The sequence below is a fragment of the Nelumbo nucifera genome, chromosome 3 (assembly GCF_055504915.1).
Source record: "Nelumbo nucifera cultivar China Antique chromosome 3, China Antique-T2T, whole genome shotgun sequence".
NCBI classification, from domain to species: domain Eukaryota; kingdom Viridiplantae; phylum Streptophyta; class Magnoliopsida; order Proteales; family Nelumbonaceae; genus Nelumbo; species Nelumbo nucifera.
The window spans coordinates 63,485,464-63,497,839 of NC_142651.1; the positions used below are offsets into that span (position 1 = coordinate 63,485,464).

The 12,376-nt window shown below is 41.5% G+C and overlaps 1 protein-coding gene across 4 annotated transcripts in view; it reads right to left on the bottom strand.

Annotated features, from left to right (window-relative positions):
* Positions 1-1,020: 1,020 nt before the first annotated feature.
* Positions 1,021-12,376, bottom strand: part of WRNEXO (Werner syndrome-like exonuclease) — a 74,647-nt gene continuing 63,291 nt past the window's right edge. For 3 of the 4 annotated variants that reach the window (XR_737271.3, XM_010275774.3, XM_010275773.3), the window contains 2 exons: positions 1,491-1,601; positions 1,021-1,385 (listed from right to left, as the gene is read on the bottom strand). Coding sequence is in view for 2 of the 4 variants with exons in the window: in XM_010275774.3 (XP_010274076.1) it covers positions 1,317-1,385; positions 1,491-1,601 (180 nt within the window). In the remaining 2 variants the exon portion in view is untranslated. Of the gene's footprint in view, positions 1,386-1,490; positions 1,602-2,179; positions 3,408-12,376 lie in introns of those variants that run through there. The other variant, XR_016083620.1, reaches the window with a different exon arrangement.

Here is a 12,376-nt window from a genome sequence, read left to right on the forward strand (position 1 = left end):
TTTTTTTTTAGTTTTAAAAATTCAAGGAAAATACAATTTTAAAGGAGTTGGGAAGCAATAAGATAAATCTGACCTGAACAACTGCATTTTACCATATAGTGCAAATTCTATTTCAACCGATCCAAATCATTCATCATGGGAGAAGCTTATTTCATGATCTTCATGATGGTAAGCAAAAGGGGGTAAAACACAAAATAAAAGATAAAAATGAAAAAGTAGAAAAGGAGCTCATAACAACAATTATTTTCTGCTATTGAGATAGATCCCAGTCCTCAACATTCAACACAACAAGGAACATGCTTCCCTTGGATTTTGACTTGACAAAAGAATTGAAATGGATATATCACCAATCATCCAGATCTGAAAGTCTCACTTTCCCAAAAGTTTATTGCTTTAAAATCTAAACTTAGGACCCGCTCTTAAAAATCTTTAAAGCCAATAAAGAACAAGGCTGTGTAAAATAGGGAAAGCTTAAAATCTTAGTGTCAAGTATTATTGTTGTACAGTTGGTTATTTTTGGTTAAAGTACAGTTAGTTAGGTGCTTTCAAAACAACACAACTTGGAGAACACATGTCCTTGAATTAATTATAAATTGGGCGCCTTGGGCTTTATAAAATTGGAAATTCTTAAGAGTAGAGAGTTGAAGGTTGTATATTGTCAGTATTCTTATAATGATATTTTTTGCAATCAAAATTAGGCAATTTCTTTTTCTATCAGGATGTCTAGAACAAGATAATACTTAGAGCCTCTTAACTCAACGCATTGGCTATATTGGCCAATACGTATCGTATCAAGGGCTTCTCGATACACCTCTACAGGGGTGTTTTGGGGTTTAACCCGGTTCAGGGGGTAGACGGGCCTTAAACCAACCCTCTAAACCAGGTTTTAAAAAATAAACTAAAAAAAGAGAAGCGAGCCCCGATACAGTCCAGTATGTCCCTGCCAGCGTATCAGGTTGTATCAACATTTTGAACCTTGATTTAACTATTTTGTCCACTACAAGACAAAGAAACAAGTCATTCAGTATCAAACGGCCCCTAAAAGAATATGAATTTATAAACTCTTTACATTGAAGAGTGATAGATGACTAACCATTTTAATGAAGTTCTCATATTCAAAAATCAAAAATTATTTGGTACCACTGTAAGTGACAAAGATAACACTCTGGAAATAATGTAATTTACTTGCAAAGAATAAAGACAACCTTTTGTCTCTTCCTTATCTATGGTTTTACTTGCTTAGAAACATGCTTACCCTTACAACTGAGACATCTGCAGGTTACCAGTAGAATCCTCTCTAAGACTGTTGATGATGGTCATAATTGTTGTACATCATTCACTTCCTCATCTTGACTGTTAGATGCATCTGGGAAGCTCCTCAAAATCTGTTATATAGATGACAAAAAATAATAAGAAATTAGTTGCAGGATTGTTACTTGGCTATGCGCCTGATATAAGGAAAAGCAACCAAAAAGATGAAGGTAGTTTACCTGACATAGGTGCCATGAAACAAAGGCATCAGTGGCAGCATACTGGAGTTGCTCCCTTGTTAGAAAATCAGATTCCCAGTTTCCAAGTCTAATTTTATTTCGTTTTTCCAGCTGTAAAGTTATAAGAAGGGAAAAATAAGAAAGAAATGGAAAAAAGGAACATTATTAGATCCCATTTGAGCAAGAAAGTGGACCTCTGTATGCAACTTAAAGACAAGAAATCCTGATCCAACTAGATATTTTCTTCCAAAGAGGGATCTGGTTACCACTTAGTTATGGTCATAATCATAACAAAGATCCTAACAAAATGATGCAAGTAAAAGAAGGAAAATCTAATTGTAAGATGATGGCATTGCACAAGTATGCAGACCTGACGGACTCGGGCTGAACCAAGATCAGACTGATCCATTTTCACACCAATTAATTAAAAGGCTAAGTGCTGGACATTTTAGAATACCAATAAATCAGAATGTGTTCTAATTAAGTTAGAAAATATTTTAGAAGAGCAAAGCATTCAGATTAAGCTGTGAACATTCTAGAATGATAAATAAGCATGTGCATTAAATGAGTAAATAAAGAACAATGCAGATTAAAGGGTAAAATTGGGAAAGAGAAAAATAAGGAATATCTAGACTAAGAAACTTCTAGATTCCAGCCCACCAAAACTCTATAAATAGGGGGCTCCATACCCCTTTTAGGGACCTTTTTGGGCCCATGACTCCCATGCTGATCCATTTCCTCTCTTCCCTTCCCTCTCCTCTCTTCTCTCATCCTCCCCTTTAAAACCAGCAACTATCTTCTTTCTCCATTGCTGGAATTCCATCTCCAACGAACTACATTGACCTGATCCCTCAGTGGAGGGTATGTAGACAGCCCCTCTGGGGGTCCAATCAGCTGTCTTTCTCTCTCCTTTTCTCCCCTTTCTCTTCTCTCCTTGTTTTGATTGAAACAGTCCAAGGAGATGAGCAAGACCAGTGTAAATAGACAAAAAGGAAGGACCAAATCAATCCCCAACACAATAAAAAGAAAGAGCTGAAATAAATGGCAAGAGGATCAAACTTGCTTTGATACCATGTCAGTGAAATTCGAATAAGAGAATGTGAACAGATTTGTGGTGCGTCCAAGTGAGTTGACTGCACCAAGAGAAAGATATTTATATTAATGAAAAGTAAAAGGACAAATCTGTCCCTAAGATACAAGATGTATGATACAAAATGATGTGCTTTGCCTGGCATCATGGGCCAGCCAATGTCCACCCTTGAATCTCCTTCCACTACAAGGAAGATGGAGAGAGGAGAAAAAGGGCAAAGTGACGAAGATTTCCAGGCAGTGAACAGGTGGAAATTTGAATTGAACATCAAAGCAAAAAGATTGCTGTTCGAACTTGGAAGGGCTAGAGGTAGAAACCTGCTAAAAATCAGAGAGGATAGGAAGGCGATGGTTCTATTACATGAGGAAGCTGTGCTGTGGTTGAAATGGTTCATTGATAGAGTAATCAACTCCATCAGGACAGCAGGATGGAGAAACTCTTTGGAGGTGCTAAGAAAAAGATATAAAGTTGAGTTAAGGAGGAATGGGAAAGGATGGATCAATACCATTACAGAATATTTTGCTGATAGGAAACAGATGGTTTGCATACCGGAAGGGAACCAGTTACAGGGTTGGATATCATTCGCAGGGAAGTTACAACAGTTCCTGGTCTCCAAAGACAGGACCTCAAAGGAAGAACAGGTGCCAAGCGGTGTAAATGATGAGAAGAAAGCAAAACAGACCTCAACTCTTCGGGGCGGAGTAGTTGTAAGGAAACTGTTAGATACAGCAGTGAATAAATTGAAACTGAAAGCTGAGGTAGCCTTAAAACCATTCTCAGACAGGAAGGCGGAAAAGCTCGGTGACGAAGTAAATCGGGGCTTCATGACTTACGAATCTGAAGAGGGGCTCGTCCAAGTTCAGAATTGGAAGCCACTGTGTAATGAGGTGGAGCAGTTCTCTGGTAGCTTCCTGCTAAAACTGGAGTAGAAATCACTGTTTGCTGATTCAGTCAAGCTTCTTGTGAAAGAAAGAGGGGGAAGGTGAAGATTTCAGCAGTAGAGAAGGAGAAGAAGAAAAGAGTAGGAGGTCAACTAGGATTATCAGAAAAGTTAACCCTAGCCGCCTACCTCTCATTATATTTATATTTAAGTTAAAGATGAGATATTACAAGGATGCCCTTAGTAGGGCGGCTACTAAAACTGAACAGTCACAACTTTAAAAAATATAAACTAATGGGCCTAGGCCTACCAACTTCCTAACTAAATAAAAACAAACTAAAACAAAACCGGCCCACTCAACACTCCCCCTCAAGTTGGGAGTAAATGTCACACATTCCCAACTTGCGTAGATCATGCTCCAGCTTGCTCTTTGCAACACCTTTTGTGAGAACATCGGCGACCTGCAGATCAGAAGCAATGTATGGAAGACAAACTTCTCCAGAAGTTACCCTTTCTCTGATAAAATGTCTATCCACTTCAATGTGCTTAGTTCGGTCATGCCGGACTGGGTTACAGACAATATTAATTGCTGCCTGGTTATCACAGTATAGCATCATGGGTTCTTCTGCCTGTACACCAATTTCTTCTAACAGAGAGAGGATCCAGAGAAGTTCTGAAACTCCGTGTGCCATGGCCCTGTATTCGGCTTCAGCACTTGATCTTGCCACCACTGTTTGTTTCTTACTCTTCCATGAGACTAGGTTACCCCCAACTAGGGTGCACACTCCTGAAGTTGATCTCCTGTCACCAAGGCATCCTGCCCAATCTGCATCTGTATAAGCCTCTAGTTTCAACTATCCATGATTAGTGAACAATATGCCTCTGCCCAGGTGTCCCTTCAGATAAGCAAGAATCCTATCAACTGCCTCCCAATGCTGGACTCGTGGAGCATGCATGTATTGACTTACTACACTCACTGCATAGGAGATGTCTGGTCTTGTCATACACAAGTATAGCAGCCGACCCACAAGTCTCTGATATCTCCCAATGTCCTTTATTGGTTCACCTTCTGATGCATTGATTTTATGGTTCTGATCAATAGGGGTGTTAATTGCCTTTGTTCCAAGCTTCCCTGTCTCTTGAAGAAGGTCCAAGACATACTTCCTTTAAGAGAGAAAAATTCCATGTTTCGATCTTGCAACTTCAATGCCTAAGAAGTATCATAGCTCTCCAAGATCCTTAATTTCAAATTCCTTATGTAGGTTCCTTTTCAGACTATCAATCTCACTCAGATCATTCCCAGTGACAACAATATCATCCACATAGACAATAAGGACTGACACCAAAGATCCCCTGTGCTTCACAAACAAAGTGTGATCGGATTGAGTCTAAGTGTATCCAAAAGCAATCAAGGCCTTTCTGAATTTGTCAAACCATGCTCTAGGAGATTGTTTCAAGCCATAGAGTGACTTCTTGAGCTTGCATACCTTTCCCTTTTCAATATCATTGTAAAAACCAGCAGGAAGATCCATATACACTTCTTCTTGCAGATCCCCATTTAGGAAAGCATTCTTCACATCCAGTTGAAACAAGGGCCAAGAGTATGAGGCAGCAAGAGAAAGGAGTATCCGAACGGAGGTCATATTTTCAACTGGCGCAAAGGTCTCTAAGTAATCAATGCCGTAGGTCTGTGTGTACCCTTTTGCAACAAGTCTTGCCTTGTACCTTTCTATACTTCTATCTGCCTTATATTTTACTGTGTAAACCCATCTGCATCCAAATGTCTCCTTCCCTTCTGGTAGGTCCACAATGTCCCATGTTTAATTCTTAATCAAAGCTTCCATCTCTTCCTACATAGTTGTCTTCCACTCAGGTTTGGAGAGAGCCTCACTAACACCCTTGCGTATAGACACTGAATCAAGAGAGGAGAGAAAAGCACGGTAGGAAGGAGAAAGTCCACTGTAGGATAAGTACTGTGAAATACAATGAGCAGTACACTTTCTCTTTGAAGAAAACTGAAGAGAGGAGAGCTTGAGAGTTCAGCAATGAGGGTCTGAGAATGAGAGTTTCGAACATTCCCTCTCTCAGCACCCTAACACTCTTTTATTAAGATATATTTGAATAATTACAAGGAGGCCCTTAGTTGGGCAAGAATTTACACAGAACTTAATATAGACAGGATGGGCCCAGAATAAGGCCCATTACAGAAAAGAAACATATATAACAAGAAAGACTAAACAACCTATGGGCCATTTGGCCCATCTTCTCTACACTCTTCCCTTTTCTGAGAGCAATAGGAAGATCAAGGTTATCTGTAACAGAGTTAGTAGGATCAATGGGAACTGAAATAGCAGTAGGACCAAGAGGAATACCTGAATCCATGTCAGCCGAATCTAGAGTCTCCAAGGGATCAACAGGAAGTGGTGTGAGTTCTGCTGTAGTGGAATCAACCGCCTTGTGAAGTCTCTGTCATGAGTAATGCTGAGAAACAGACCGCAAAGGAGGTGGCAAGGTAGGTGCCACAGGGTGGTGGTCAAGCACAGGAGTAGACACAGGGACTGGAACTGGGAGAGGAATAGATTGCTGACTTACTTCCCCAAAACACTCCCCCTGAGAAGGATTCTTTGAGAAGAACTACGTGGATTCAAAAAAGGTAACATCCATGGTAACATATCGGCTCCCAGAGACTGGACCATAGCAGCAATACCCTTTCTGATTCTCTGCATATCCAAGGAAGACACACTTCTTTGCCTTGGGATCAAACTTCGAGCAATGAGGACCAAGGATATGTGCAAAGCAGACACACCCAAACACCCTGAGAGGAATATGAAACATCTCCCTCTGAGGAAAAAGAAGACTGAATGGAGTGTTGAATCCAAGTATACGAGAGGGCACCCTGTTAATCAGATATACTGCTGTGAGGACTGCATCACCCCAAAACCGAACCGGAACTGTAGATGTGATCATCATGCTTCTTGCAGTCTCAACAATGTGTCTGTTCTTCCTTTCTGCAACACCATTCTACTGTGGAGTGTAGGGGCAACTGCTCTGATGGACAACACCTTCACCTATTGTTTCTATTGATGGATTTCGTTACTTTATCAGTTTTATTGACCACTATTCTCGATGTATATGGATCTACCTGTTAAAAGGACGAGATGAAGTGCCACAGATAACCATGGCATTTCGCAAAATGATTGAAACACAATTTGACAAGAAGATTAAGCAATTCCGGTCAGATAATGCTGCTGAATATTTTGAAAAATCCTTGAACTTGTTCATGGAAGATGTTGGCATGCTACATCAATCATCTTGTGCTAATACCCCTCAACAGAATGGGGTTGCTGAGCACAAGAATAGACATCTATTGGAGACAACTCGAGCCTTACTATTCCAGCACAAGGTTCTCAAGCACTACTGGTCTCAAGCAGTAGTTACTGCATCATATCTGATAAATCGGATGCCATCTAAGGTGTTGGGTATGAAAACCCCTTTCTCTGTTCTGTGTCCTACCCTTCTAAACTTTCCTCTTCCTCCTAGGGTCTTTGGTTGTGTATGTTTTATACATGTAAAGGATCCAAAGAAGACCAAGGTGGATCCTAGGGCTAGGAAAGGAATTTTTTTGGGGTACTCCTACACAAAAGGGTTACAAGTGTTATGATCTTGTCACCAAGAGAAAGCATGTCACCAGATCAAGTGCGGAGGCTGAATATCGAGCTATGGCTCATGGTGTTGCTGAACTTCTGTGGCTTAGGACCCTTCTTGGTGAGCTTGGCATAAAAGCTGAGGGTCCTCTTAGGCTATACTGTGACAACAAGGCTGCCATCAACATTGCAAATAACCCAGTGCAACATGACAGGACAAAACATATTGAGATTGATCGACATTTTGTTAGAGAGAGAATAGTCTCGGGAGAACTCTGCATCCTTTATACTCCATCTGAGATGCAGATTGCAGATGTGCTGACTAAAGGGTTGGCTGCAACAAAATTCTTGGACCTTCTTGGCAAGCTAAACATGACTGACATCCATGCTTAGCTTGAGGGGGAGTGTTAAGTTGACAGTTTTTATGTATTGTTGGTTCGGATGATAAGTGTACATGGTAGTTAGTATTGGGTTTTAAGTTGTTAGGTACTGGGCCTCTGTTATTGGGCCTAAGTCTATTTAATGTTTTAAGTTGTCTGGGTGTCCCATCACTAATCAGGGGCATTCCAGACATTTCATGTAACATTGTATTGTAATCTACTATAAATAATAGTACTGTCGACTGGGTTACTCAGTTCGACATTCTCAGCACTTGTTTGCCTTCAACTCTCTGCTTCTACTTCAACTACAACCTTTCAGCAAACATGAGGCAAGATGTCTTTCAAAATATTCCCTAGCATTGTCAGATCTGAACACCTTTATTCTTGTTCCAAACTGTGTTAGTATCATCTGATCAAATCGCCTCACCAAGGATGGTACCTCATCGCGGGATTTCATTAGGTAAATCCAAGAGTATCGAGAGAAATCATCCACAAACAAGAGAAAATAGCGATAGCCTCCCATAGAAGGAACATGGTAAGGGCCCCACACATCCGAATGAATAACATCAAAAGAAGAAGAGCATCTTTTATAACTAGGTTTAAATGAATGTCTACAATGCTTTCCAAGTTGACAACCTTCGCACTCCAGACTTGACAGACTAACAAACTCAAAAAGTTTTGGGAACACAGAACTCAAAGAAGAAAAAGGTAAATGACCCAAACGATTATGCCACAGCATAATTTGACTCACAGATCCTGACTCACTATCCCTGTTGACATGATGACTCTGATGAGGAGGAAGCACATCCAGGAGGTACATTCCATTCACTTCACGACCACTCCCAATTGTCCTCTTTGAATCCAAATCCTGCAAAATACAACGTCCAGGAGAAAAAATTACTGAGTAGTTCAGGTTCTTAGTCAAACTATTAACAAATAACAAATTAGTACTCAATCTGGGAACATGAAGGACAGAGAGTAGACAAATAGAATCACTAATCTTAACAGATCCCTTCCCAGCAATAGGAACATGGGATCCATTAGCTGTGGAGACCCTGTTTCTGCCAAAACAGAGTTGGTAAGAAGAAAAACTAGTGGAGCTATGGGTCATGTGCTCTGAGGCTCCATAATCTATAATCCGAGCAGGTCCCTCCTTACCTGAAGTGGAAACATAATTTGCAATGGCGTGTGAACTACCTGTGTGAGCAAAGGAGGTAGAGCGGACTGCACCAGTGCCACCTGTACCTTGCTGTCCGCTTGCGGCTGAACTGGAACTGGTTGTATCCCGCTGGTTCAAAAGTGGCCCATACCACTCAAGTTCGGCCCTTACTGTAGCAGTTGCAACAGACTCCAGAGCAGTTGTAGTAGGAGGGGCTGGAGTGTCACCAGTAACTGCCACTTGTGCATTTCCCTTCTTATTTTTCAATCTAGTTGGCACAAGGTGTGGGTGAAGCTTCCAGCAAGTATCTCTTGTATGTTTAGGCTTCTTACAGTAGTCACAGATCAGATCTCTTTTGTCTTCCTTCTTGATTTCACTGCCAATTTGTTTAGGTTTCATAGTACTTACCATGGCAGACTGATCGGAAATGAGGCTTTTCATCATCACATCCCTCCTGCACTCCTCCCCTGACACAAAGGCATATGCTTGGGAGAGAGTGACACTGTCCCTGGAAAGAAGATGCTGTCATGCAATATCATACTCAGGATTTAGGTCAGCAAGGAATTCAAACACCCTATACTTCTCTAGATGTTTCTGATAGGTAGTTGCATCCTTAGTGACTTCCTAAGAAAATGTCTCTAAATGGTCAATCTCCTGCCACAGGGTTTTAAGGACTGAAAAATAGGCTACAACAGATCTATCTCCCTGCCTTGTAGCAATAATCTGATTTCTCAGTTGATAAGCCCTAGCAACATTCTCCCTCTGTGAATAGGTTTTTGCAACCCCATCCCATATCTCCTTAGCTGTATTTGCCCATAAAAAATTTTTACTTATATGTGGCAACATGGAATTACACAACCAAGTCATCACCATATAAATCTCCTGCACTCACTGGGAATTGCTAGTTTCGGGTTTCACCTCTTCATCAGTGATATACCCTAATTTCCCACGAGCACCAATGGCCATCTTTGCAGATTGTGACCATTCCAAGTAATTTGCACCATCCAACCTAACTATGGTAATGGTCCCAGCCCCGAAGGGGTCTCTAGCACCTCCTCCCACTGGTCCCATTTCACTCCCGGGCTTATTTTCAACTCTGTGGCCCTCCATGCTTCTCAAAAAAGGTAAAGAAAATAACTAAAATTTACAGCAAGATCAAACAAAACACCTTTTGGAACCAACAACACTTTCTTGGTGTCCTGGACTTTCTTCCAACAAAAGATTCCTTTTCTGTGGGATGGGAGAAGAGAGAGAAGAGGCAGCCGCCCTCTCTAGAAGTCTCCAAACCAGGTAGGACTTGAACCGCCCCTTACAAAAAATTCCAAGGAACCCTAAAAAATTAGGGCGCCACTTCCTAGGTCAAAATTGAAGAGTCCAACAAAAACAAGACTCTTCCCCTTTCTCTAGTTTTTCCTGATTCTGATGAGAAACCCTAGACCAGCTACAAGGCACACAGATCCATCAAGAAAATCCAAAAACTGAGCTTACCTGAGAGCTTCGATCAGCCTCTTAAATCACCATGCAGTCGGCCGATCTAGGGCTGCATGAGAGAACAACTTCAAGAACCTTTGGCCTGCTCTGATACCAAGTAGAAATCACTGTTTGCTGATTCAGTCAAGCTTCTTGTGAAAGAAAGAGGGGGAAGGTGAAGATTTCAGCAGTAGAGAAGGAGAAGAAGAAAAGAGTAGGAGGTCAACTAGGATTATGAGAAAAATTAACCCTAGCCGCCTACCTCTCATTATATTTATATTTAACTTAAAGCTGAGATATTACAAGGATGCCCTTAGTAGGGCGGCTACTAAAACTGAACAGTCACAACTTTAAAAAATATAAACTAATGGGCCTAGGCCCAACAACTTCCTAACTAAATAAAAACAAACTAAAACAAAACCGGCCCAATCAACAACTGGTTGGACTGCCATTCCACCTATGGAATGAATCCACTCTGGACTTTATGTTGGGGAGAGTTCTGGAGGAAATAAAGCTACAAGACTTACAGGCAATTGAAGTTCTTTCTGGTGAGGCCTGGTACAGAGTCTGGCTGATTGACGAAGTTCCAAGGTTGAAGACAATGCCAACATGGCGGGCTGGACTACACATGGCACACATTCGGGGGTGGGAAACTCTGATTTTCAGAACATTTTTCTAAAAGGGAAAATGGAAAGTCGGTGAAGGTAATCCAAAAGTTAAGTAAGCTAATTAAAGAAAGAAATTCAATTTTTTTGAATTAAAAGAAAAAGAGACCCGGGCTCCATATGCTGACGTGGCCAAAAGGGGGAGCAGTTTGACCAGAGGATTAGGAGAAGTTGTCGAATCTGATTCAACCGGAAGGCAAAGCGGTCCAACCAAAATTCAGCAGACCGACCCACAAGACACTTTTAAGTGGTCACGTAGATCGGGGAAAAGGTGTTCTGATAGATGATAGTGCTCATCTATCTTCCTCTCCATTGAACATGAATGGTTGTATCCCGTCCCAGACCCGAAGGTTTGAGCAGGGCTCGAGGGATCTCTGCAATGGGTTCTTCGAGCTGAAGCAGATTCTTCTAGCGCCGCCCAGCCCCAACAGGATCGGCCAAACCCAAGGTACTCTAGAAATTGCCTTGAGGAAAGGGAGGGAGTCGATGAGGATTGGGTAGCATGCTGTCTGGAGGAAGTGGAAAGTGATGAAAGATTCTGAAGACAAATCCAGCCAGGCAGTGTTAGGGATGAGTTATCATTCAAGGAAGAGCTTGAGGCAACTCTAAATCTGGGGCTGCTGTTTAAAGGAGACATAGAAGCTAAAAATCGAAACATTACTCTAACTCAGCCTGACAGAAGAGAGACAGTCAACAGAGTGGAGCACAACCAAACTTTTGGAGTTGGAAACCTTCGCTCACATTCAGAAGGGCAATTACCAAATACTTCTGCTGATCATAAGTGTGTAAGCAATTGCCTGAGACCTCTCAGCGGCATGACAGGGGTAAATAGAGAGGAATAAACAAAAGGGTGAAAGGACTCACTGTTTAACACAAGAGACCGGAAGGCACTCTCATCAGAACCAAACCAAGGAGATAGGCAAACCCCATTCTCCAAATCAGGGCATGACAGACCACACTAATACCCCATGCATTCCCCTTCCAAACCAGCAAACTCCAGATAACTGTGTCCTTTCGGGTTTTGCTACTAATGAGTGTCATGTGTACGTTATGCCAGATTCAGGTCCCATTCCAGAGGCTGTAGCCTATGTTGAAGAAGAGGGAAGAGAGAGTAGTGAAGTTAGGGAGAGTCAGGAGAGTGGTGATGGGATGCAGGAGGAAGCAAAGAAAAATAAAAGAATTTGGGAAATTCTGGAGAGGTTGTTGGATGAAATTGAGGAGAATTATTTACAGAAGGAAGGGGCAGCAGGGGTAAACACTGAAAAACTAAAGAGGGTAAAGGAAGACTGGAGGTAATAAGTCACGAAGGAGTGAATAAGAAATCCAACAAAGGAGAGCTGAGTAGTGAACACTCTGTGGCAGCATTTGTGGGAAAACTTGGTTGTAACCTGAAAGATCCGAATGATCTTAAAGTGTTCCTACAAAAAAAGAGAGAGAAAGTAAAGGTAAAAAAGAGGAAGCTGAGTGCGGTTGAAAGAATAATGAGGGATGTGGAAGGAGTTAAAAGCTTTGATATTAAAGGAGAGAGAAGGAAAGGAAATAAGTAAGGCTAATAGAGGTAAGGGGTAAATAAGTAGAGAAAATGAAAACAATCAGCT